The sequence below is a fragment of the Phragmites australis genome, chromosome 22, assembly GCF_958298935.1.
Source record: "Phragmites australis chromosome 22, lpPhrAust1.1, whole genome shotgun sequence".
Lineage (NCBI taxonomy): Eukaryota > Viridiplantae > Streptophyta > Magnoliopsida > Poales > Poaceae > Phragmites > Phragmites australis.
In genome coordinates, this window is record NC_084942.1 from 409,099 (window position 1) to 435,361 (window position 26,263).

At 42.1% G+C, this 26,263-nt stretch overlaps 2 protein-coding genes and 1 long non-coding RNA gene across 4 annotated transcripts; 1 reads left to right on the forward strand and 2 right to left on the reverse strand.

The window, feature by feature from the left end:
• Positions 1–814: 814 nt before the first annotated feature.
• On the reverse strand, positions 815–4,527 carry LOC133904457 (fatty acid desaturase DES3-like). 2 transcript variants are annotated; one of them, XM_062345978.1, is made up of 7 exons: positions 4,023–4,519; positions 3,851–3,940; positions 3,338–3,404; positions 2,211–2,303; positions 1,864–2,049; positions 1,529–1,744; positions 815–1,430 (listed from the first exon to the last, which is right to left on the reverse strand). In XM_062345978.1, the coding sequence occupies exons 1-7, from the start codon at positions 4,370–4,372 to the stop codon at positions 1,227–1,229; spliced, it is 1,206 nt and encodes a 401-aa protein (XP_062201962.1). In that variant the 5' UTR covers positions 4,373–4,519; the 3' UTR covers positions 815–1,226. The 2 variants fall into 2 exon arrangements, with proteins under 2 accessions (XP_062201962.1, XP_062201961.1); XM_062345977.1 differs by having other exon boundaries at positions 815–1,744; positions 4,023–4,527.
• On the forward strand, positions 1,573–3,782 carry LOC133904458 (uncharacterized). Its single transcript, XR_009907490.1, has 3 exons — positions 1,573–1,711; positions 1,867–3,418; positions 3,623–3,782. It is a non-coding gene; the product is annotated as an uncharacterized LOC133904458 (long non-coding RNA).
• A 2,772-nt stretch (positions 4,528–7,299) lies between the features above and the next one.
• On the reverse strand, positions 7,300–9,391 carry LOC133905079 (monothiol glutaredoxin-S12, chloroplastic-like). Its single transcript, XM_062346787.1, has 2 exons — positions 8,958–9,391; positions 7,300–8,270 (listed from the first exon to the last, which is right to left on the reverse strand). The coding sequence occupies exons 1-2, from the start codon at positions 9,297–9,299 to the stop codon at positions 7,764–7,766; spliced, it is 849 nt and encodes a 282-aa protein (XP_062202771.1). The 5' UTR covers positions 9,300–9,391; the 3' UTR covers positions 7,300–7,763.
• Positions 9,392–26,263: the final 16,872 nt, after the last annotated feature.

Below are 26,263 nucleotides of genomic sequence, written 5' to 3' on the forward strand. Positions count from 1 at the left end.
CAGCCCATAGGATAAGCTAGCGAAGGGGTGACGTCGACCTGCCTACTTATAAGCTAGCGATCCATCCAACCTAGCCGACCAAATGTTTCCTTCACGGATACTTGTTACTTCACCAATTCCTGCCACAATTTTTTGTTTCATTATCTATGCTTGAGACATTTTTGGCAAATTTTATTCAACAGATGATTTTCTATTTATGCGTGTTTAGTCAATTATTTTAAACAAATGGAGACTATATTAAAATGAGAAGTTCAAAAGAAACGGTTATACATCAACTCGGGCTACTGTCAAACAACGTGAAGTTCAGTACGAGCATGATGCAACTGTGCTATATGTCCGTATAATGTGAATGAATTAATTTATATATATATATATATATATATATAGGAAAACTAGTATGTACTCCTGGGTGTATGTACTCCCACCTCTCATACTCCTGGGTGCTATATATATATATATACATACATCTAAGGTTACTTGTAACACTGATGACACGTACGGTGCAAAAGTCTCCAATGCTGCTCCTTACAAACTAAAGTGAAGAATTCATTTGAATTCGATCAATGTCCGCTTTCACAAAAATGGGAAGTAAAGCTGTGGAGTATCTCCGGTGGTTCACAACAACTTTATGTGTCGAATGAAAAGTTCTCAAACCAATATTTTCATAAGGTTTGAATTGTGATTGGAATATATACTTTAATTTGGATTTCAGTTCTATAGCAACAAACAGAAGAAAGGTATATAATGTACTGGATCAGTATCCATTAACCAGTACGGTGGCACCAAAAGATGTATCAGTGAGTTGCAAACTGTGTAACTCCATCAATCAATAGTAATAATCCAGTTCAGAACAACGGTACAGGGCGAGCTTAATCAGTTTGGCTCAATAATTAATGTTTTAACTTTCAGGGGCTGGCACATAAAGATATCAAATTTCCACATCCAGAGCCCCCAAATCCAAAGTTGAAACAACAACAGCTATTACAAAACACAATTGTGTAAGGATGGATAACTATTCTGATGAGCTGAATCTGATGATCCGAATCAAAAGAATCGATACATTGTGTATGTTGCAGAGCTGCATCAATATAATGCTTTTGAGCAGCCCTTACTGCTGCTTATTCGATTTTCAGCATTCCTATATGCTATCAACCAGGCATTCATTTGTTCTTGTGTGACTGGTTGCAACTTGAATTTCAATTTGTAGTTGAGGGCAGGCTTCCACATTACTTGAGCTTCTCGGTTTCAGCCCAGCTATCGCCACAACTCAAGGTGTGGTCAGTTTGGTAGTAGACGACATCCCCATGGTCGCTGACGAAGTGATCCACTCTGAGGCTCCTGAGGAGCACGCCAAAGAGGTGAAGTGGCAGCGGCCCTGACTTCTCTGGCTCCCGGTAGTACCTGCCCAGCACTGGCCTCGCTGCCTTGGTCTGTTTTTCGTTTTCATTTCACAGGACAAGCGAGATAAGCAGGTCAATTCAGTACTCAGAAGCAGTGAACAGCGGTAGAATGAATATAATAAACTCACAGCCTCGACGAGGTGGTAGTGTGGGATCTGGGGGAAGAGGTGGTGGATGACATGGGTGCCAATGTCGTGGTGGATGTTGTTGATCCAGCCGTAGTCCCGGTCCACCGTCGTCAGGCCCCCGCGCAGGTAGCTCCATTCCTCGCCGCGGTACCAGGGGAGGTCATGCTGACCATGGTGGTGCAGGTACGTCACCAAGTCAAGCCACATCACAAACACCTGCGGCATCCAGTTTCATTTCAATCAGTTGCCTTTCCTAGCTAATTTGAGATGGAGTGGGAAGGAGTTTGCTTAGAAGCTGCTGCAACGACTTGACAATAGTGGTTGCTTTTGCTTACAAGGTATGGGACTCCGTACACCTTGACCACCTGCAGGGGTCCCAAGGCGCACGCCATGGCGAGGAGCGACGCGAGCATAATGCACCAGCAGGTGGTTGACACCACAACATCACTCCTCTCCTTGGGGCTGAACAGATCGCTGCTCGGCAGAAAGTGCGAGCCGTTCTTGCCGGGGGTCCTGTACCACTGCAGCCAAGGGACAGCATCAAATCAAACTAACTGTGTTCAGTCCAACTGATCAGTTGGTTGGGTTTCAGTTTGGGACTGGACTGCAGGGACATTTTTGTTATGCACGCACGCATGCATAATGGTGGAGCTTGCTGAAGATGAATTACTACGATACGTACGAGGTAGAGGGGGAAAGCAAGCAGTGGGAACGGCGGCGTGAAGCGTAGCTTCTTGGTGCGTGTTTCCAGCTTCCGGTATAGCTTCTCCGTGATCTGCTTGCTCCAAACACATCAGATCATTCATATTGCACAACCATTAAATAGCATCGATCATCAGTTAGTTAAAACTTAAAAGTGAGCAGGCAGATGGAACTGAAATCCCAGAAGAAGTAGCTAGTGTAGGAATGAATGATCAAATGTGCGTCAAACTTAAGTGGGACAAAATTAACCCAATCCAGGCATGAAGCATCTACAGGTTCGGAGGCTCCACTTGCGTGTGGAAGGGATAGATATATTCCATCACGATTTCATAGCGATATCGAATACTGTGGTAAATTAAGTAACGATTTTAATTACTTTATCTTGGTAAAAAAAAAGATTGTGATTAGTGATTTCTTTCAAGTCGATAGTTGAGATCTCGGGGGTGAAAGTGGAGCCCAAGTTCTGAAAAGGGAAAGCTAGGCCAGTCGATCTGCAGAGCTAAATGACATGGGGTAGTTGCTAGATCCAAACGAGATCCGCATCTGCAGATTACTTTAGCATCAACTCACGTGAGTGCCGACATAGATAAAGAGACAGCAGGTCTACGAGCTAGTTGTTGCTGCTGCCGGTGGTGTTGGTACTCGATCCGTGTTAATTACTATTCATTTTATTCATGGACCACAACTATCTGTGAATCGGTGCATTCTAAAGCTAGCTTGATATTTGTTACTGCAAGCCATGTGCCTCGATCTGCACTGCAGCAGACTGGGAATGAAATGAAAGGTGCTCTAGTTTGGTTGTCCAATATAATGGACACTTGACAAACAGTAACTTGTTTCATGAGAAATGCAGAAACTATGCTACCATCATACATGCAGACATTTTTCTTTTCTTTTTGCAGACACTTGACAAGATTAAGATTGTTTCTTCATTATTATATACTTGCTACCATCATACAGTAACTTGTTTTAAAAAGTAGTACCGTCATGTATATAATGCACGCTGTATAATTGGTTCTTAGTTTTTTTTTTATCTTGAGCAGTAGCTAGTAAGTAATATACTGAGTAGTGCAAGTCGGAATAAGCAGGTGAGCAGTAACTACTAACCGGGTGCCATGATTCGTCCCTCTCGATGTGGCCGTGGTTCTGATGGTGCGTTCTGTGGCTGATCCTCCTGCACATCCATCAGTACGTTGCCAATTACAGTATTTAATTTGTTGGAGCTAATACTATTAGTATTATATATGGGAGTATTATATTACACTGCTAGACGGTATCATGCATGCATATCGCTCAAGATTCTCTCTATATATAATGAAAATTTTAAATTCAATGAGGGAGAAGAAATATCTAAATGCTTGGACCGACGGCCTTTTTATTTCTTAATTGCAGATGGTGCGGTGTCGATTCCTTCTCCAAAGGGAAAGGAGAAACAGCTAGCCTAGAATGAAGTATTATTCTCCACGTTACTACGTTAAGCCAGGACTACCTGTCTTCTGGGAGAAGCTTTCTTTTGCGTCGCAAATCAAATTAATAAAAAAGATGATGCATCCATCGATCCATCCATCTGTTGATGAAAGATCGACGAGCATACATATATATATATGCTCCATACCGTACCATCCATGGTAGGGGACGAGGATGAAGGAGTGCAGCAGGTGCCCCACCACGCTGTTGAGCAAACCGCTGTCCGAGAAGCTCCCGTGGCCGCTGCCGCATGGATTTAGTTAATTTAGTTTCGAATTAAATTAATTAATGTACGTAGGATGAGCTAGCCGGATGAGGGACGTACCAGTCGTGGCCGAGGACGAAGAGCGCCCAGAACATGGTCCCCTGCGCCGCCCAGTAGAGCGGCCACACCGCCCAGCTGTCCAGCGCTACCGCCGCGAGCGCCAGCGCCGCCACCGCCGCCACGTCGCGCGCCACGTACGACAGCGACCGCCAGGGGCTCTTCCGCCAGCAGTGCGCCGGCACGGCGGCGCGGACGTCGCCGATGCGGAAAGGCGGCGGCTTGCCGGCGTCGAACAAGTGGCTGTCCTCCGCGGCCTTGGCCGCCGCCTCCTCCTTGTGATCCCGCCGCCTTGTGGACATCATGGCCGGTGGAGAAGGCTGGTGTTGCGTTGTTTGCGTCTGCGCCTGCATTGCCTGGTCCCCACGACCGGCCGGAGAGGTTCACGGCGGCGGAGAGAGAGAGAGGCCCAAGTGGAAATGGTGGCGAGGAATTGGGTGGTGATGAAAGCGCGACCGCCGGCGGAATCGGGGTGCTGGTGGGAGGAGGGGCGCACGCCGGCCTACTTATAACCTGCTGCTACCGATCCATCCTTCCGACCTAGCCAGCCAGCCCGCCCACTAAGTATTCATGGCCCAGCCCAGCCCGGCCCAGTTCACTCTAGTTACTACTCAAAAAAAATTGTGAAAGAGTTACTGGTCAATTATTATTACAAAGGAAAATATTCATTCGACTTTCCTCAACTCTCGCCTCAGTCTAAGTATGGAATCTAAGTCATTGTAATCTTCAAGTTGAAATAAACATGCTATTATAATTTATTTAACTGATGATCACAATCTATAAGCTAAAATAAATAATTAAGATTGTAAAAGATGGATTGTGCAATCTAACTCTCAGATTGTAACAATACAACAATATATCTGCTATCAATTTCTGTAGATTGTGCAATCTAATTTTCATAATTCAACTTTTTACACTCTAAAAATAGTTTTTTATAATTCACAGTTCAAACAAACAAACCTTATAACAGACAACATTGTAAAAAATTGCCTACAATATTTGGTAGTAAGATATTGAGATTTTTTGTCTCTAGAACACTGATAAAGCGTGGTTTGGTCCACACCACACTGCACTCCTCGTTTTTGTCCTAGCCGCACTATAGAAACATAGCTTGGTCTCTAGGACACCGCGTCAAATAAAATAATCATATGGTGAGTGAAAAGATCTTATTGCCCTTCTTATTGTTTCATTATCAAGCGGGTCTCACCAGAAAATCGCTGAGATCCGCTCCAACCCTTCCTCCGAGCAAGCAACATCAGATGAGATCGTTGTGCACAGCGGATTGATGGCAGCTCGATGCCAGGTCGCCGGCTGTGGAGAAGAAGACCTTGCACCGTCAGATCACAACAAAATGATGCGGGAGATTGCTCAAGTCTTGCCTCTGCTCTCAAATCCGTCGCTAGCCTCTCCTTCTCCTTCCTCTCATTGCTTGGGCAGTGCTCTACCGCCATACGGTCGCCGGTGACTGAGGAGCCAGGCCATCGCCCAAAGCCGACCATTGGCACCCACGCCCAAGATCCCTTATCTCCTCACGCCGCTCTATTCCCCTATTGTTCTCTCCTACCCCCTCACTCTCCTCTCACTGAGAGCACCGTAGAGGGAGTGATGTTGCTGAGCTACTCATGCGCTGCCGCCAAATCCAAAGCACTGCTTGATTCCACCAACAAATCCGCCCCACCCGAGCCCAATAGAGCGAAGGGAGAGGTCGTCTAGGTCGTCTCCTACCACCTTCCGTCGGATACTGCATCGAATCTTATGCACCGCCGTCTTCTTCCCCAAGTCCGGTGACCATCTCCGTCCCTCACCGTCGTGCCGCCTTCCTATAGCTCCAACCTCTAACTCAAAGCCCAGTGAGCTTTGCCATACGTTGTTCAACATTTCGCGCGCATCACTTCCATCTTAGCCTATCGCCAGCTTGCTGCTGGCCGCTTTTTAGATGGCCCGTCCACAGGGAATCCCTCCAACGCTTTCTCCATCATGCGCAGATGCTCACAGTGTCAGCCCCTCACTGTCTTGTCGTCGAAATCTGCTACCCACCGTGAGCCAAACCACCATAAGCCCTGCCCATCTCTCTCTTTCTCCTTCCTCCGTGAACCCAACTCATGGTGAGCTGTAGACTCATCCCTCTATAACCGACACATAGGGCCCACCTGTCAGCCACAATAAGGGAGGTGAGATGCTGATGAGAGATCAAAGGCATTTATGTCATTTTCAAACTATTCTTTCTCATTAGCTAAAAAATGATTATTTTATTGGACACAGTGTCCTAGGGACCAAGCTACATTTCGTAGTGCGGCTGAGACAAAAACGAGGAGTGCAGTATGGTATGAATCAAACCACGTTTTATCAGTGTTCCAGAGACAAAAATCCCTAAGATATTTAAAAAGAATAGACCTACTAAGACTGGACCAGCACAAATTGAAGGCCCAAAATCTAAATCCAAATCCAATCAGACTCACTCCACCAGCGAGTGCGAATGCGCCACGAACGAAGGCCATCAGTAAAGAATCACTGCTGCTCACTCATGCATTTCCCTTATGTTGCAGCATGTCATTCAAGCCACTGTAAGCTTCCAGATGGCCGCAGATCCGGCAGACTCTTCGAGTCTTCATTTTTCATCTGCGTCATATTCATCACACTGCAGTGCAGTAATGGCATAACAGAATGAATGTCCATGATATGAATCTTTGCGATCTGTATTGTGATACCTGCAACATCGCTGCAATTGCAAACGATGGAACAGCTTGTTAGTGAGACATGCAATTCAGAGATTGAGTTCAGAAAACAGGACTCGAAACTGAAATCAAGAACCATCCTTACCTGGAGGGAAGGAGCAGGTTTCTTGAATCCACTTTCCTGAAAATCCCAACAACTGATATGCCCTTCACTGTTAATTGAGTGTAGTTCAGATAAAATGGGGAAAAGTGACCTCTTTTAACTGCTAGAGCCATACAACAATCCATGCAGCCTACAAATTAGAACATGATACCTCCAGTTTCCTTTCTTTCCATTTATTTTTTGAACAGTGAAGTTCAAAATTAGAAAACTGAATAGATCCTCAAGTCCATAGAAAACAATCCAAGCACTTTGGCCACCTTGCAAAAATACTTGAGCACAACTGGCAAGAACTACTGGTCTACAAAAAAGATGAAGGAACTACAATTTGAAAGTAGCATCGATATTGACAGCTTATTTGCCCTTCATTTTTTGTTTGCATACTGAAAGAAGAATATCATCATTTAAAATCATAATAACTGATAACTTGCTGAGACAACAAAACAAATAAATAATTTCAGTCATTTGACATTTTCCGTTATGGTTGTACAGCACGTCCAAAAACCACAAATTCACCTTTCCGAATTTCATCTTACAATCCAGTTTCTCTACTAAAAAAAAAATACTGTACCAAAACCAGTTTCACATTAATCTTCCATTGATGTATACAACATATTGTTTGACATGAAGCTACAGCTTATTCATGAACAAGATCTGAAGCAATGGCAGAAATACAGAGAAACTCCAACACTAATCCTCCTCCCAGAAATAACCAGATATATCACATCAGTAGGACTGCAGCCTCATGAAAACTCCAAATGACATTTACTTGGGCCAAATATTTTTGCCTTGCGACCACATAGGTATGATTGCAGCAATGGACGGTTCTGGAGAGACAAGCTTGAAGTTCTCCCCAAGTAAAACAGAGAAAATGGCTTAAGAGCATAATGAAACTTCCCACATGTGACGCTATTTCTGAAATAGGGCAGAAAGTTCCCCCTTTTCAGCCATAGATGTAATAATATCGCAGCCTCCCACAAGCTCCCCTCCAACAAAAATCTGTGGAAACGTTGGCCAGTTGCTGTACATCTTCAGGGTCTCTCTTAGCCCATGGTTGTGTTCCTCATCAAGCACATCAACAGTTACAAAATCCACTCCATGTGCTTCCAAGATCCCCACCACCCTTTGAGAGAATCCACACTGGGGAGCACTCCTTGATCCCTTGATGAAGGCTACCACTTTATTCTCCTTCACCAACTGATCTATCAGCTGTTCTAGTGGGACAGTCAGCTGAACATGGCGACCAGGCGTCAACCGCAAGTCTGGAGGCCTCTGTGGTGCACCAACCCAGGTGGTGTTCCCTGCAACATTCCCTGGTGGTGCCTTACCAGTGGCTTCTATATGTTCTTCCATCCATGATTTCCAGGCATTAGTAAGGACAGTTCGATCTGGTGTGTCCTCATCTGCGACTGCAACCTGTAGATGTTACTATGTCAGTGCAGTCAGATATTCAAGTACTAAGCCGAAAATGAAATCAGATGTGAAAAGTAGAAACAATTTTGTCCTGTTGACGGATTTTATCTTATGCAGAATATTATTTTGTGCTGTTGATCATACTGACAAATAAAAAAGCAATGCAACATAAGTTTTGATCAGGAATCAGCTGTGTTTAAACCTTTAAAGGCCCTAGGAGAGCCAGGGCAATATTCGGCGGAAGGCCTATTTTAAGGGTTTAAATTTCACAGAACTGACAAATATGGGACAAGGGGGAGCACAGACCTGAAATTATGATATTTCAGTAGCTCATTTGGCATTAAACATCATAAGAAGACATATTTGGATTCATGATTCCCTCTATGGTACCCAAGATCTCTCTCTTTTTTTTTTTGGCATGAGCCAGCCCCGTGACCGGTTAAAAAAAACCAGTGCAGTATCCTGGGATATCCTATACCAAGTAAAATATGCACCGATTGATGCCAAAACTGGTAATTAATTCGATGACCAGCCAACGCCGAATTAGCCTTCTGAACCCACGCAGCAGGTAAGGTAACTACCGAGTTAGTTCCAAGGCGAATTAAACTAGTCTAACCTGGTAGTCGTATGCTTCCTACATAGTCTAATGATACAAACATAGATAGTAGTACAAGATTGATTAGTATGCACCTTGACGGAGGCGCACAGGTCGGCGGGGACCTTCCTCCGGTGGCCCTCGACGCTGGCCCTGACGTTGCGCGAAATCCCGACGAACTGCAGCTCCCCGGCGGGGTCGTAGACGCCGTACACCCCGGGCTTGGGGGGCAGGGCGTCCTTGTCGGCCAAGGGCTGAGTGTGTTCCGGAGGGATGGGCACGGGGGACGCCTCCGAGAGCTTCTTGAAGGCAGCGACGGCGAGGGCCCGGGGCGCGCGGCGGCGGAGGCGGAGGATGGAGGAGGAGGAGGCTGCTGGGGCGGAGAGGAGAGGGAAGGGAAGACGGAGAGAAGCGGCGGTGGAGGCGGCGGCGGCCATGGATGGACGGGACGGATGCTGCCTCTGCCTGCGAGTGGAGTGATAGATGGATGAGTCGGAGTGGGAATAGGTGGATGGACTAAAATCAGGGGGTAGGTCAGATTCTCTTAATTTTATTTGCTTCTCCATTCTCCTCTTCATTCATATTTTTTTATTTTCTTTTATCTTTAACGACTTCAATTCGAAGGAATTTATAAAGTAAAATGAACTATCTAAAGGAAATAACCTTGATAATTTCTTCGTGATAGAAACTATAAAGTGAAACTGTTAGAACGTTGAAGAAAATAAAAATTCATTTGTGAAGAGATTATATTTCCTGACGAGATCGGTTAGGAATAGTCTTATATGAGAGCAATCTAATTTGATATATGCATATAATTTTAGAAAAAAAAACATATTTATTTGTTTATCTATATTATTTTAGTCTATTCTAACGGTTGTAAATGTACGTTTATAGTCTAATCTTGAGCTTCCCTATATAACCTGATCCGATAGATGCAGGCTCCTGTTTCTGTTCATGCAGCTAAGTTCACTTATCAATGTCATAAAATTATCTTTATACAAACAATCAATCACAGTCTCAACTTTTACATCCGCTCATACGATCTTAGATTTGATCAACTAAATAGAAACTCTTATCCATATAAATACAACTAATTAAATATTCTTCTTTTCAATAAATATAATTTCGTCCAGCCTACTTCCTCTTAACCTATATATATACTATCCATACAAACACTGCTACACGAACAAACAATCACACATCTTACCGCAAACCAGACCATATATGATATGCGTCACACTAACACTATAAACAGGCATCTGCTCTCCACTTTTCACTTCTTCATTGCATTATGATTCTCAGACTAGCCACGCCACGGTAGTGATGCAAAAAAGAAATTATTCTTTTAGCCTATTTAAATATTAATAGTAGCCCCTTCTCAGTTAAATTTTCAGATCTAACCTTTTGTTACGCCAAGACATGGTGGAACTTTTTTATTTTAATATTTTTGAATTAAAAAATACAAATATATGTGCCCATTTTAAAAATTACAAATCCTAACTTTCTCATGGGCCTTGACGTGACAACCCATGTAGACATGCCATAGGCCATGGCGTGGACAAATCCTAAGCGTGACAGCTCATTTAAGTCACACCAGGCTCATGGCGTTATTAGGAGATATTAGATACCAAAAATTTAGTTGAAGAGAGGTTAATATTAAAACATTAGATTTAAATAGGTTAAAAATAAAAAAAACTAAAGACTCATATTGCACTAGGAGAACAAGTGACATGTTCTTGGAGGGGTCAGTCCAACTCCATGACAAAAAAAAAAGCTAGGTCTTAAAAGTTTGAGGCAATTATCTATACATCACTGAATAACTTTGTATTTTCACAATATGCCATGCCAACGTCTTACCAAAATGTCAGACTTATTGATATGGTGGACTTTCTCTGCGAGTTCCCATTTTTTTTCAAAGACAACATATGTTTCCTTTTTCTCTTCTCCATTTCAGAGCTCCTATTTCCAATCAATGATACCGCCGGAGACGAGGAAGGCAAGCTGTCATAGACAAATGTTCTTAGATGTAACCCATCTGTCATTGTGGCCCCTAGAGAATTGTATGTGGTAGTAATTAATATGCTATGCACAATACCATCATAGTTGCGGCGAGCGCGTGTTGATGTGTGAAAACATGTGGCATAATTTTTTAGGGTCCAAATTAAGCAGGGAAATTAACGAGATCTTATAAATTTCCATATCTATTTATTTACTTATTTATCTTTCTAAGATGGCGTCTCCTCCATTTTCTTCCTCTCTAGTCCTCCCAATCTCACCACTGTTCGAGCCGTCCGGAGAGGGAGGCAATGTCGTGCTATCAATCGCTCCTCATCGCGGCGGCCGCCGCCGCTAGTAGCACGCCATTATGGCTGAACCGACTGCACACCAAAAAGGGTCTCTCCTTCCACTCCCACCTCCACATCGACAATGTCCTTTATGGTAGCCAACCCCAACCTCCCCCGCCCATGTCTCATCCGTCTTCTTCCTTAGATCTTCACACCAATGCCCTCGTTGTAGTCCAAGAGTTGCCTCCCAAGGTCACCAGGCCCAAACAGCAGCAAAAGATGAAGAAACCATTGCGTAAACTCCTCCGACCAAACCCTACATCTAAAAATTCCTCACGGTTGCAGCCACAACTCACCACCATGATCTCTGATGTCTTCACGGCCCCATCCTCTGCTCCTCTTGCCACCCCGCCCCTCAAGGCCTTCCGCAAGAATTCCCAACCCCTCCAAAGAACCAACAACCAACCAATACCTCGTCCTCTCCCCCAACAAGACAAGGACAAGAGCGTCAAGGCTAAGAAACGTCGTTGGGTGGAGCACGCTACCGATGCCAACGAGGAATGGCACAACAAGACTGATGTCACTGTCATCGACACCAGCATCGATGGTTGGAAATCTGCCAAGATGCTCATTCGTAGGGATGATATCCTTTATTGCAGCCAACCCCAACCTCTCTTGTCGTTGACTCCTCCGTCTTCTTCCTCAGATCTCCACACCAACGCCCCTGTCGTGGTCCAAGAGTTGTCTCCTAAGGCCGCTAAGCCCAAACAGCAACAAAAGATGAAGAATTCATTGCGCAAACCCCTCCGACCAAACCCTAGATCAAAAAATTCTTCACGGTTGCAGCCACAACTCACCGCCGTGATCTCCAATGTATTCACGACCCCATCATCTGGTTCTCTTGCCGTCTCGGCCTTCCACAAGCAGTCCCAACCCCTCCAGATAACCAACTACCAGCTGATACCTCCTCCTCTTCCCCCAAAAGACAAGAAGGACAAGAGCGCCAAGGCTAAGAAACGTCATCAGGTGGAGCATGCTACCGATGCCAACGAGGAATGGCGTAGCAGGACTGATGTCACTATCATCGACACCAGCACCAATGGTTGGAAGTCCGCCAAGATGCTCATTTCTAGGGATGATGTCCTTTATGATAGCCAACCCCAACCTCCCCTGCCATTGCCTCCTCCATCTTCTTCCTCAAATCTTCACACCAACGCCCCCGTTGTGATCCAAGAATTGCCTCCCAAGGACGCTATGCTCAAACAACAGCAAAAGATGAAGAAACTATTGTGCAAACCCCTCCAACCAAACCCTAGATCTAAAAATTACTCACAGTTGCAGCCACAGCTCACCATCGTGATCTCTGATGTATTCGCGACCCCATCCTCTACTCCTCTTGCCACCCCGCCCCTCAAAGCCTTCCGCCACCAGTCCCAACCCCTCCAAAAAACCAACAACCAACCGATACATCCTCCTCTTCCCCCAAAAGATAAGAAGAACAAGAGTGTCAAGGTCATGGCCAAGGCCAAGAAATGTCGTTGGGTAAAGCATGCTACTGATACCAATGAGGAATGTCATAGCAAGATTGATGCCACTATCATCGACACCAGCACCGATGGTTGGAAGTTCGCCAAGATGCTTATCCATAGGGATGATGTCTGGAGGGTCTGCGACAAGCCTTCAAATGTCTTTGAACATGATGTTGCCCTTGCAAAGGGAAAGAGGAGGGCCGGTCTTGTCTCTAAGCAGCAGAGAGACGGAGAAGGAAAGGAGGTAAGAGGATTCCTCGTCACACCCTCTAGTATGTGTATTGCTTAAATTTTTTTCTACTTGAACTATGAAAATATTGCTTTAGCTGTTCTTTTAGGACCAATTCAGATCTAGTTGGTTGGTAGGTTTATCTATAGAAAGTATGCATTTTTACCATAATGTAGCATGCCTTTACTAAATCATGAGGTAAGTTACATTATATGTTTTGTTCAAGTTAACAGATTTGTTTCTGCTTGGAATTAAAATATGGATGTCAATTTAGTTCTTCGAGAAAGATGCAGTGCCCTCAAATGATTAGTTATAGTTATTGGTGAATTCGGTTGGTGCAAGCTCAATTGTTTGCATCTATGGGCCCATATATGTTTAACTCAGGCACGTTTAAGCCTATACATGTACCTAAAGTAGTGCATGTAGAAAATCAGCCATTCTTAGGATAATTTAATTGTCTATAACATACTTTTGTGATTGTGTACTATCATAACTAGTATCCTACTTTATGGGCCATATTTGTGTCACTACATGTGTGTCATATTGGAGAAATATTAGCCTTTTTGATATACTGGTAAGGTAGGGGAAGTGGAGAGAAAAGCTCATGGGTTTTGGTTGTAGTTAGGCTAAACTCCGTTGATATTAGGCATAACTTTATTATTATTTCCTTGGACTTGTGCCATAATTGAATGGATTTTCTTATAGATGAATATGTTATATTGCAAAAAGAGTCCAATATACTTTGTCTTGTTATATCAAGTGTTTCTATATGATTTCTTTGTTTCATAGTGAACACATACCTTAGGCTCATTGTTGTTGTTGTGTTGTGACTGATAGAAAAATGTATTGACTAGCTTACTATAGATGAAAGATGAATCTACAGTTGTACGCTATCTAGCTTGAGAGAAAATAAACAAGACATAGTTTGCTAATTTTATGAAATTTTAGGCGGTGTGATGGCATGCAAAAGTTTATGTTGGGTTCTATTATATACTAGGGATTTGTAGGAACATGGAGTCATTATGTTCAAATAGGTCCGTCAACCTAATGTATTGTCTTTGTAGGCATCATATACATAAGAAAATCACACGACACCCTCGTGATAAGCTATCCTTCTAGAAGCAAAACTTATTCATTGATAACCTGATGTAACCACGTGAGAACCCCCAATTTCATTGATTTGGTCAAGCACTTGAAGCAAAATATTTTAATTCACCTGAGTACAAAATGGGAAATCATGGTAATTTCTCTTGCTTTGTTCATTTTTGTAGGTTGTCTATTGGTATTATTATTGCCTCATGATCAAAATACATGGAGTGTCAACATTTATTCTCATTAAAAGTTGTGGGTGATGGTTTTGACTATAAGCTTCTTGGTTATTCACATGGTGATTAGGGGAGCCTATTAAGTGCCATATAGTTTATCAAGTCAATAGCATACAATCTCTTTAGGATGCATAGTATTTTTTGAAACTATGTCTAACGCATGTTTACTCCAGGGAATCCTTGCTAGTAGTGGAGATGTCAAGAAATAATCGGATGAACCTATTCAAACTCGAAAAAGGTAAATCCTGGACAATTCACCACTGGCGTTAAAGGTGTTCTATTGTTGCAACTGAAAAACCATAAGTGATGCCTATTTTTTAGATGCTAAATTGCTAAAGACATTTTATTTTGCATGGACATTGCAGACCTGGAAGATCTAAACCAGTACAATAAGACAATGCCGCCATGATTCATCATTTACAAACTATAGATAGAGGCAAGAGGAATGGGTTAGCCAACAAAACAGTGACTTGAAAGGGAAATGAAGCCAAGAATCACATAACAAAAACATTACCATTACTTTGAGATTTTCGTGTTCTTCATGAGTTTGTGTTATCCTCTTCGTCTATTGATGTCTTCGTTGATCCCTATTAGATATTTATGTTATTGATATTTGTGTTATTCCTTTCTTGGGCTGCCTCAAAGTAGCATGCAACAATCCATCATAACTCCAAATTAATGGTATCCAATACACATGTAGCATGGTGGTAACAAAAATAAATAACAAGTCGAATTCAACCCCCTCCCCCAACTGAAAACATGGAATCATACATACCTCCGGATAAATTACCCCCTCCCATCTTTTCACCCTGATTTTGTGCCACCTCACCCGATTTTGTGCCATGTCACTTAGATTGGGCCTGCATGTCATCTTTCATCATCTTCTTCCTCCTCTAGCTTTGTGCGGAGGTCATCCTCCTCGTCGGGGTGCTCTGCCTCGACTGGGATTGGAGTAGCGGTGGCGAGAAGGAGCTAAGGAATCAGTCAGGGAGGATCAGATCAACGAGGCAAAGGGATTGGAGAAGACGATGGGGAGAGGATATGCCAATGGTGGAGCCTATGTCATGCATGAGTTAACGTCCATGTCCGCGGTGAGAGAAAAAATTCTATACATCAGTGCTGCAGACATCTCCTCTTGCATCGCCTGGATGACCACCATTTGTCTCTAACGTGGATCTCGTTCAAATGAAAAATTATCATGCATACTTATTACTTGATATATATGATTAGCGTTTAGTAGATCTCGTCGACCACTTTGAGATCCACGGTAGGTACAAGTGGTGGCCATCCGGGTGGTGCTACAGGAGAAAGTGTCTGCAGCACCACTGCATATAATTTTTTCCGCAGTGAGCTCCAGTTCACCCAAAATTTACTGCCTATCTTCCTTCAAATTCATCGTTATTCCTAAACTTTTCCCAAAAATTGATTTGAGCACAAGTTTCCTTCAGTTGCAACACTGTAGATATTGCTTCACTGCCAAATTGATTTGGCTTGGCTTGGCTTGCACAAGTGAATTAACAGGAGGAAGAAGGGTATAGAGCAGGAGGAAGGAGTGGATTAGCAGGAGGGAGAAAGAGAGGATTAGCCTTATCCTCATCCTCCCAGAGTTCTATTACAAATAAATGTAAACGAGTAATTGCACACCTAGCAAAAAAGTTACAATCTTTTATGATTGCATTATCCTATGATATAAGAATTATGAACATGTACTATTTAACTACATTAATTTACTCTTGAAATAATATGCTCAATTGCTCGCGTGTACTTCTAGATTATTTGTCCAACCCACTGTCTTTTGTACTTCACCTTGTGCTTAACTACGCTTTGAAAGTTCGTTCTTACACTCTGAATCGAGTTAATAGTATTGAAATTCTTCCAATCAATACTACTGTTCCAACATGCATTGAATCATCTCTAATAAAACAAAATATGCTATAGGAAGTTCCGTTCTTAAGTGACAACACTCTCATTATTTTCAATTTTAATTAGGACATGCTATCGCTGATATGAAAGTCTAATATTTTCTAATTATCAGCTTTGAGTATATTATGTATGAACAAGTGATGTTCCTTGCTGCATAATTCTCCTGGCCATGATTCCCTATTGGAACTACCAAAAGATGGACTTGGATTGGAACATAATATGCTCTAATTTACAGCTATTTATGACTCCCTTTATAATGCAGCAGATAACATACTATTCATGCTTCTTCTTTCTCTTCTCTTGGATCTGTACTGGCCATAACATTGAAGATTGACAATTTTCTCACAAATGAATTACATGAAAACTATTGAACTCATGGTTGATCTATATATGAAGCTGCCATCAATATATGCTTATCTCTAATCATCCTTAATTGATTTGTATCATTACTCTTCATTTTTCCTCATTGTTGGCTGTACAAATGAACAATAAACTAAGATCATAGTTCAATATCACCTTACTTTTACAAAGAAAATATCCCTGGAGTTTATTTATTAAATTGTTCGTGGAGGTATGACCACTTCAACTATTGTAATTGTTCCGTGGTTTTATTTTCCCACAAAAATATGTTTGAATTCTATTACGTTACTATATACAAACTGGAGTTGTTCCTAAATTCCAGAACACCCTCTGGTTCTTTCTTCAATTAAGAATTCATTTTGAGTACATAATTCCTTATGGTCCACGCATATCTTGCCATGGAATCTTTTTTTATTATTATTTTTTAACATTTGCAAAAGTACATCTCCATTTCAAAATATTGTACATCTAGCCTACTGTCACCCGTTGATTGGGTGACATCAACTAACGGGCGACACCTTTAAAAAATCAAAACACTATGTTATATTACTCTCAAAATTTAAAACACTATCAAAATAGTTATGAAAAAATTTGAAAAAAATATATGTTGCAGAGCATACAATGAGATTTTTCTTTTTTGTTTCTCATTGTAAAAATATTGGTTTGAGTTGTTTTTTTCGAAGAGATATATTATAGCATCCTCTACAACATAATGTTTTTTCAGAATTTTTCATGACTATTTCGATAGTGTTTTGAATTTTTAGAGTAATGTAACATAGTGTTTTTTTAAGCTGTTGTTCGTTGGAAGGGAGATATCTTTATTTTTTATGAGTTAATTAGATTTATGACATTATAAATATCGTGGTTTTAAAATATGCCTTTACCAATTTGGTATTTGAAAACATATCATTATAATTTTTTTTGAAATTGGGTCCATACCCTTATAAATCTTCTAAAAATTGGATCCATGACATTACAAATCTCCTGAAATTTGAATTCATGCCATTCAGGTATGGACATAATTTCAGGAGATTTGTAATGGCATGTTTTTAAATACTGAATTTGTAATGGTATATTTCAAAACCACGATATTTATAATGACATGAATTTAAGTAAGTCTTTTTATCCATGTCAGCACTTAGCCTCACTACCATCCGATTCATTCTCAAGGAGATTAGAACCATCCAATTTGGAACTTCGACAGAGGGCTTCCTTGAGAGTTCCAGGCCCCTCCCGATCCCACCGCCGGCTCAGCTCAACACGCCCTCGCTGCCACCGCCACCTCTACTCCACACACTTCTGACTGACTCCAACTCTCAACTCCGTGCTCCATCGCCGCCACCATCGAAACCTCCAAATGACTCTAGCTCTGCGCCGCCACCACCAACCAATTCTTCCTGCTCTGCGCCACCACCGCTACCACCATCGTTCATTCTCTACGCCTCGCCGCCACCGTTGTTTCCCCTCTACGGCCACCATTGTCGCACCCTCCGATGGACTCCGGACTCCGTGATTGCTGAGACTTCGAGCGGTGTCCTTCCATTACCGCCATCGCTTCCCCAACGCTCACGCCATCCAGCCTCATTGTGCGCTCCCCATGCGTTCGGCTCCCCTACCACCACCTCTACCATGCGGCTTCGCCAGTCACCTCGCACATGAACCCACCGACCACGTGCACACCCAGCTGCCATAGCCTAGCCGATCGTGCGCCCACCTACTCCATAGCAGACACGCATCTCCACACACCAACGACATGCATCCAGAGGTGGGATTCGATGGTGACGTAGAGGCGAGATTTGGGCCCAGGTGAGCCGCCTAAAGTAGGGAAGCCTATCATTGGCTCCTGGGTAGAAGCCATCGTTGCTCTGTAACGTCGGCGGTCACTGGAACAAGAGCAGAACATTCCAATAGAAAGGAGAGGCGAAGAAGAGAGAGGGCAAAGGTTTTGGGAGGAGGAAGTTTACTTTTCCATTCGATAAACCTTCCAGTAGCAATACACCGGGTTTATATACCATCCGTACACACATTGACCACATGGTCCCCCGAGTCAGTCACAAAAGCACAAACATCATCAGCACACTGAACACCCATGCACTAGAAACGCAATGATGGCGTAAATGTCATAGCCGCCTTTTACCGCTTGATTCTCTAGGTCACCGGCTGTGACAAGGCCTCCTCCTTGCGAACCAGCTTGTCCCCAAGCTGTAGCAGAAGGAAAATGGCTTCTCATGACGTAGTAATCCTCCCAAGTTGCCATGGATTCCAGTAGAGAAGACCATTTGATCATGACTTGAGTAGATGTTGAATTGCCTTTTTTAACTAGACGCATGTCTAGAATCAGCTCCGGCTACAACGCCATGGCACCAAAATCTTGCTGGGCAGGTAAATCACTGAAGACCGGTGAATAATCTGCCACAAACGGTTTCAATTATGAAACATGAAAAGTGGGATGGATCTTACAGTTTGTCGGCAAATTGAGGCGATATGCAGCTTGTCCAACACATTCCATGACTTCAAAAGGACCAAAAATTTTGAAGGACAATTCAGGGCAATGTCTGTTAACAACAGATATCTGAGCATATGGTTGTAACTTGAGTAAAACCTTGTCACCCACTTAAAAACTCTGAGGTGAACGGTGTTTATCGGCTTGAATGTTCATCTTGTTCTGTGCTCGAGCCAACTGAGTTTTCAACAATTTAAGAAAAAACTGCGCTCTTTTAGTATAGCAGTAACATCAGAGCAGTCAGAGGTGGACAGATTAGGAATTGAACCATAATTGGGATCCACACCATTAAGAGCTTTGAATGGAGAACAACCTAGAGATGAATGGTGATTGGTATTATACCAGAATTCTGCTAGAGAAAGTCATCTCATCCATTTGGTTGAGCAATCATGCACAACACATCTAAAGAACATCTCCAAGCATTGGTTAATGCGCTCGGTTTGTCCATTTGTCTAAGGATGGTAGGTTGTGCTTAGGTGAAGCTTAGTGTCTAATAATCTGAATAATTCTTGCCAAAATTGACTTGTAAAGATCTTGTCACGGTCTAATACAATAGTGTGAGGAACTCCATGAAGTTTGATGATCTGGTTCAAAAATAGCTTTGCCACTTGTTGTGCTGAAAATGGATGTTGCAGTGGCAAGAAGTGGGCATACTTTGTGAAGCGATCAACTACCAAAAGGATTACTGAATAACCTTCAAATTTGAGTAGCCCTTCAATAAAGTACATAGAGAGGTCTTTCCAAGCACTGTCAGGTATAGTCAAGGGCTGGAGAAGACCATGACTTCTAATGTGTTCATGCTTTACTTGTTGGTAGACTTTACATTGTTTCACAAAGTTCTCAATCGCAGATTTAAGGCCTATCCATGTGAACAAAATTTTGAGTCTGTGGTAGGTAGCTTGTATGCCAGAATGATCACCAATTGCTGAATCATGGAAAGCATCAATAATCTTTGTTTGTAAGGTGGTATTAGCTCCAATCCATATTTTGCCATTTTTCTTGATGAGTCCTGCCTTTAGACTAAAGCCTTGATCATTAGGTGAATTCAGTGAAAGTTCAGTGAGTAACTGGATAGTAGTGGGATCATGGTGATAAGAATTTGCAACCTCAGTAATCCACTTCGGTTGACACACTGAAATTGCCTGGAGATCAAAGAAATGGCCCACCCTGGATAAGGTATCAACAGCTTTGTTTTCTAACCCTTTTTTTTTTACTGAAAACTGAATTGACGACCGATCAATTTTGTCATTGCCTTTTTCTGGAGTTCAATAGTAAGCTGCTGCACATTGAGATGGCACAAACTTTTGTGATTTGTCCTTAAAATAAATGGGTCTCTCATGAGATAAGGTCTCCATTTATCCACAACTATCATAATAGCAATAAACTCTTTCTCATAAGTGGGTAATTTCTGATTGACCAGTCCTAAAGTCTTACTGAAATAAGCAAGTTGTTACCCATTTTGTGATAACACAACACCCACTCTAGTATCACAAGCATATGTTTCCAACTCAAATAATTTCTGAAAATTGGGAACAACTAAGACTGGTGTTGAGCTCATATCCTATTTGAGCTGAACAAATACAGTCTGTGCTGATTGTGTCCATTCAAAAGACTTCCTTTTCAATAAATCATTGAGTGGCTTAGCAATTATAGCATAGTATCTTACAAACTTTCTATAGTAACCGGTCAATCCTAGGAAACCCCTTAATTTAGTGAAATTTGTTGGCTATGGCTAATTGGTCATTGTAGCAGTCTTATCAGGGTCAGTGGAGATTCCTCGATTAGATACAATATGGACAAGATATTCTAGTTTTGTTTGGCCAAAGAGCATTTGCTAGACTTAACAAACAACTGGTGGCTTAACAATGTTTGAAAGACTAGTTGTAAATGCTGAATGTGATCATCCATGGACTTGCTATAGACTAGAATATCATCTATGAAAACTAGAACAATTTTTCGTAAATATGCTGCAAAGACATTGTTCATGAGGCATTGAAAGGTAGCAGGTGTATTAGTGAGACCAAAGGGCAACACCTTGAATTGGAAGTGTCCATGGTGTGTTTTGAATGTTGTTTTAGGCTCATCTTCCTCATGCATTCTGATTTGATGGAATCCATAGTAGAGATCCAACTTAGTGAAGAGCTTAGCTCCAGCAATTTCATCAAAAAGTTCATCTGCAACTGGCATAGGGAATTTATTTTTGATAGTAATTGCATTCAGCTTCTTGTAATTGACATAGAACCGTCACGTTTCATCTTTTTTTCTTCACCAACATAATTGGAGAAGCAAATGGACTGAGACTTGGAGTTATAATACCTGCTTGGAGCATTGCATGGACCTGCCTTTTCTATCTCATCTTTCTATAGTGAGGTGTATCTATAAGGCCTGCAATTGATATGAGTAGATTCAGGCAACAAAGAGATTGTATGATCATATACACGTTTAGGAAGTAATTCAGTAGGCTCTTTGAAAACTGCACTGAAATTATGTAACACAGTTTGAATATGAAGTGGAATAAGTGTTGGTAGCTACACAAGGGAGTGTTCTTCAGGCTTAATAATCACAGTGGCCCAGATTTCATTCCCAGTATACCATTTAATCAGCTGGTCAGTGTGCACTTCCAAGAGGTGAGAAGGGTTTGTTGATAAGACACCTTGTAACCTGACCAGCTTGTTTTGGTATTCAAATTCAATCCACTTATACAACCAATCACACTTCATATGCCTAAACTTCTCCAACCAATCCATGCCTAGTATTAGGTCATATCCACCAAGAGGAAGAACTTTAGCAGGAGTTGTAAATGTATAACCTTGAATCCACCAGCTAAAGGCAAGAAGTTCAGTATCACAAGTCAATACTTGGCCATTAACAACCTTAACCTTCAGTGCAGTGTAGTTTTGTGATGCTAAATTCTGGACACTAAATGAGAGTTAATGAATGTGTGACTGCTTCCAAAATCAATCAACACTAACAGCACCTGATTGTCAGCCAGGGCTCTCAACTGAATAGGAGTAGGTTGATCAATGCCAAATATTGCATTGATGGACATAAAAGCTACAGAATTTACTTGATGTATACCCTGCAACTCCAAGGTGTCCAACACATCTTCAGCAATAATAAGCCCACCATCAGCAGAAGTAACATCCACATAATGGAGTTGACCTTCAGTTTGAGTTGCACACTTGTGTGTTAGTGAGTACTTATCTCCACATCTGTAGCAAAGGCCATTAGTCTTACAATACTCTTTCAATTGTTTGACCTTCCACAAGTCTCCAGTAGGCCAAGATATCTTAGGTTCTTATTTATGGATAGGTTTGTCAGATAATGGCTGTGTGTGATAAGGCTTGGCTAGTGACTTTTTGCTCCTATCCAAAACAGCTTCTTGAATGGGAGCATATCGACCTGCTCGACTAACTGAATCAGGCAATTGCATTTCCATTGTAGCTCTTAACTCCTCCTTCAATCCGAGGATGAATTGTGAAACAAGTATTGTATCACTGATGGTTCGATAGAAGAGCTTGATATGATAAACCAATCCCTCGAGTTGACTTTTATACTCCTCCACTAAACCAAATTGCTTCAACAATAGAAGTTCAGTAACCTTGTTGCGATGGGTGTGTGAATCAAACTCAGTCAACAGTTCATGTTTCAACTGATCCCAAGAGCAAGACACATGATCCAACTTAAAGGATTGGTATCAATATGTAGCATGATCACACATATACATGGTCGCTGCAGGCACTTGAAAACCTTGTGGGATCTGATAGAGTTTCAAGAAGGATTCACACTTATTGATCCACACATGGACATCAGAACTATCAAACCAAGGAAACTCCATTTTGGGCATCCACGCGTGGCTATGTGGACCTAACTATTGTGTGGATGAACTGGAATGGGCATGTAACGAGGTAGGTGTGGATGGTGGTGGTGGTGGTATTTATTTTGCTACTGGATGTCCACCCATGATGATGTCCTTGGCAGGAATCATCAGTGATGATAGGCCTAGCCTTCTGAGCCCGCACGGGACCGCCACCAATTCGTGCTCATGGATAGATCCACCTTGGTCTGTAACTGATTGAGATGCTCGACTTGCATTGACACCTTCAAATCCAAGGCCTCCAGTTTCTCCTTCAACTGGTTGACACCATCCGCTTTCGCCTCGGTGCAATCCAGTTTCTGTTGAAGCCAATCCATCAACCTCTGCTCTAAATCATCCATGGCTTCGACGACCTACCAGACTTTAACACCATGCTTGATGGGAGCCATGGTTGCTTCTCCTCCAAGCGGAGTGAACCGGGTAACGGATTTACAGTTGTGATTAAAATCACAACAAACCTTCCCCTGGGATTTTACCACTCAAGGCCGAGAGATTGCAAGAAGCGATGGATGGTCTCTAATACCAGTGTAACACCGACGGTCACCGGAACAAGAGCAGAACATTCCAACAAAAAGGAGAGACAAAGAAGAGAGAGGGCAGAGGTTTTGGGAGGAGGAAGTTTACTTTTCTATTCGATAAACCTTCCAGTAGCAATACACCAGGTTTATATACCACCCATACACACACTAACCACATGGTCCCACGAGTCAGTCACAAAAGCACAAACATCATCAACACACCAAACACCTATGCGCCAGAAACTCAATGATTGCATAAATGTCGTAGCCGCCTTCTACCGCTTGCTTCTCTGGTCACCGGCTATGACACACTCGTTGTGAGGACGGATCGGTCAGCCAGATGAGGTGCGTGTTGTGCTAGCATAGTTGTGCTCCTTGGCAGAAGATGAAAGCCTCCTTTGACTAACCTAATCCAGCCAAATCCAGCAAGTCCCATTCATTTCCTCTTTACTCCTCCATCTATTCACCAAGGTTTTCCCTAATCGGGGGCTTTCTCTAATCGATTGGGTGGGTTTTTCGTGGTTTAGGTTTTCGGTGAACTCCAGGGCCGAGAGTAGTTCATTGTCTTCATCTGATCCTGTCGCATCCCTACATAATCCAACCCAATTCATAAGGATTTGCTTGATTAGCTATTAGCTTTTGCCCGATCGGTTTGATTTTGTGTTTGCTTAGTGTTTGTAGGTAAGAAAGGAGCATGATGGCCAAGAGCTCGTTCAAGCTGGAGCACCCCCTCGGTTCGTCTAATATTCATATGCCCCTCTTAATTTTGTGATTCTACAGGGATGCTTCATTATGTGCTGATTGTTGGGGGTTTCAACGATTGGCTGTAGTACAAATTTTAGGAGTAATTTTGTGGATTGATATAAATTCAAGAAGAGCAGTTAAATGTATCGTTTCCTAGATTTGTAACTTTGCAAGAATTCATGATCCTAAAGTTACCCATATAATTTGGAGTTATGTGGTATGGTGACATCTGTCCAAAAGCTAGCAATTGATGGTTAAATCATGTGAATATTATTCCAATTTGCGAGGAGCTTGTGATTATTGTGAGATTATATGGTTGGTCTTGATTAGTAGCAGTAATACTTGCCTGCACTTTTGTGTTTGACTGAATTTTTGGTCATTTATGTAAGGCCCTGTTTGGATCCTCCTGGATTGTGGAATCCAACTTTTAAAATCTAGATTGTTAAAAGCTGGATTGTAAAAATTGGATGGTTGTTTGGATTCTTGGATTATGGGGTGCCTAGATTGTTGCTTTATGCTATCAAATGTCTATAATGCCCTTCATTTATTGATGTTGTTGTCCGTGTTGTTTGTTGTTGCTGCCCAGTTCCTTTGACGCGTTCTGTTTACTGCTCCCGCCCCTGTTTGGTGCCCCTTTTTTTGCCACTGTCGCCTACTGATGATACGAGTCCTACTACTAGTGTCATGACATTCTAGCCATGTACAAAGTAAAATGTTCATGTAGCATGAATAAAAATTTAAATATTTGTCCATACAGATTAAAAGGTTCACGTGGCATGAATTTAAATATTAGAAGGTCCATACAAAACTTAAAGTGCATGAATTTAAATGTTTGTCCATACAAATAGCTCTCACAATCACTCCTCTCTCATAACTCCTCTCTCATAGTAAACAAAGCATTAGCAATGTTATCACAGAAGACATTCATGTCTCGATCTTCATCACCTAAATGATCAATAACACCACTTTGTTGAGATGAAGACGCCGTCAGTATTGGCATGTAGTTTTCATCACGATCACACATGTCAAAGTCTGCATCCCTCATCGCACTCTCTCGGATGAAGTTATTAGCATGTAGTGTTATTTTGGATTACTTTATCATAGGATAACTTAGTAAGTCCAACAAAATCCTCCACTTCATCTTCAAAACACCAAATGAACGCTCGATGACATTGCGAAGGGATGAATGTAAATAATTGAATACCTCCTTTTTTCCACTTGGTCTTGGACCCTGTCAGAACTTGGGTAAATGGTACTTCGTCCCCTTGTACGGCGCAAGATAAACCGGTCAGCTAGAGTAACCTAGGTCTTGACAAGGTAAAATTTTCCTAAAAAAATTAGAACATGAGAAAATAGAGCACTAGAAATTTGACTGTGTAGCAAGTGAGATCAGATGGCAACATGTGAGCTTACCTGGTGGAGGATGCAGGAACTTATCGCCATATTTGTGTATAACATCATTAAACATCCTCATGTCATGTACCAATTTTGGTCATCCCGCAACAACAAAGGTGAATCTCATGTCAAAGTCACATATAGCCAATACATTTTGAATGGAATATCTATGGTTGTCTTTGCTGAAAACCAACGAACAAAGACAAGGGCAAGTACCCTAGTGTGCTTTTTCCAGAAGCCTTCATCTGCCACCACCGTTGCATTAGCCTGGCAAAGTCCAATTTGCTTGTTCAGCCTCAACCAAAAGCTAAACAACCCCCTAGGTGCATCCCATCTGTTCTTCAACTGAATTTTAGAGTGAAGCAACCCAGTCCTTATGTAGAAGTGTCAGATATGTTCTTATAGCCTCTAGTGGTCATAAATCCATTAGGCCTATTCCCAGCTCTCACTTCCTTAACACATAGCTCACAAAACAATGCATTATTGGTGTTATTCCAATCAGCCGTGTCAAAGAGCTCCTCCCACTATTATGCACATATTGATACAATGAGACGAAATGGACAAGTATGAACAATCAGACAGAAATATATGCTATATACTAGCATCTACCGATCAGAATGTGTGCATCATGTCAATATACTAGGTGTAACTAAAATATGTTAACTGACTCGTAAAAGTTTAGACTTTAGAAAAAACTATAATGTTCGGATCAA

Excerpts from the sequence above, each read along its gene's own strand:
- LOC133904457 (XM_062345977.1), bottom strand. The coding sequence starts at position 4,372 with ATGCAGGCGCAGACGCAAACAACGCAACACCAGCCTTCTCCACCGGCC. Across the intron at positions 2,304-3,337 it reads GGGACGAATCATGGCACCCG|ATCACGGAGAAGCTATACCG; the intron begins GTTAGTAGTTAC and ends TGGAGCAAGCAG. Across the intron at positions 2,050-2,210 it reads TTGCTTTCCCCCTCTACCTC|TGGTACAGGACCCCCGGCAA; the intron begins GTACGTATCGTA and ends CCTTGGCTGCAG.
- LOC133905079 (XM_062346787.1), bottom strand. The coding sequence starts at position 9,299 with ATGGCCGCCGCCGCCTCCACCGCCGCTTCTCTCCGTCTTCCCTTCCCT. Across the intron at positions 8,271-8,957 it reads ACCTGTGCGCCTCCGTCAAG|GTTGCAGTCGCAGATGAGGA; the intron begins GTGCATACTAAT and ends TAACATCTACAG.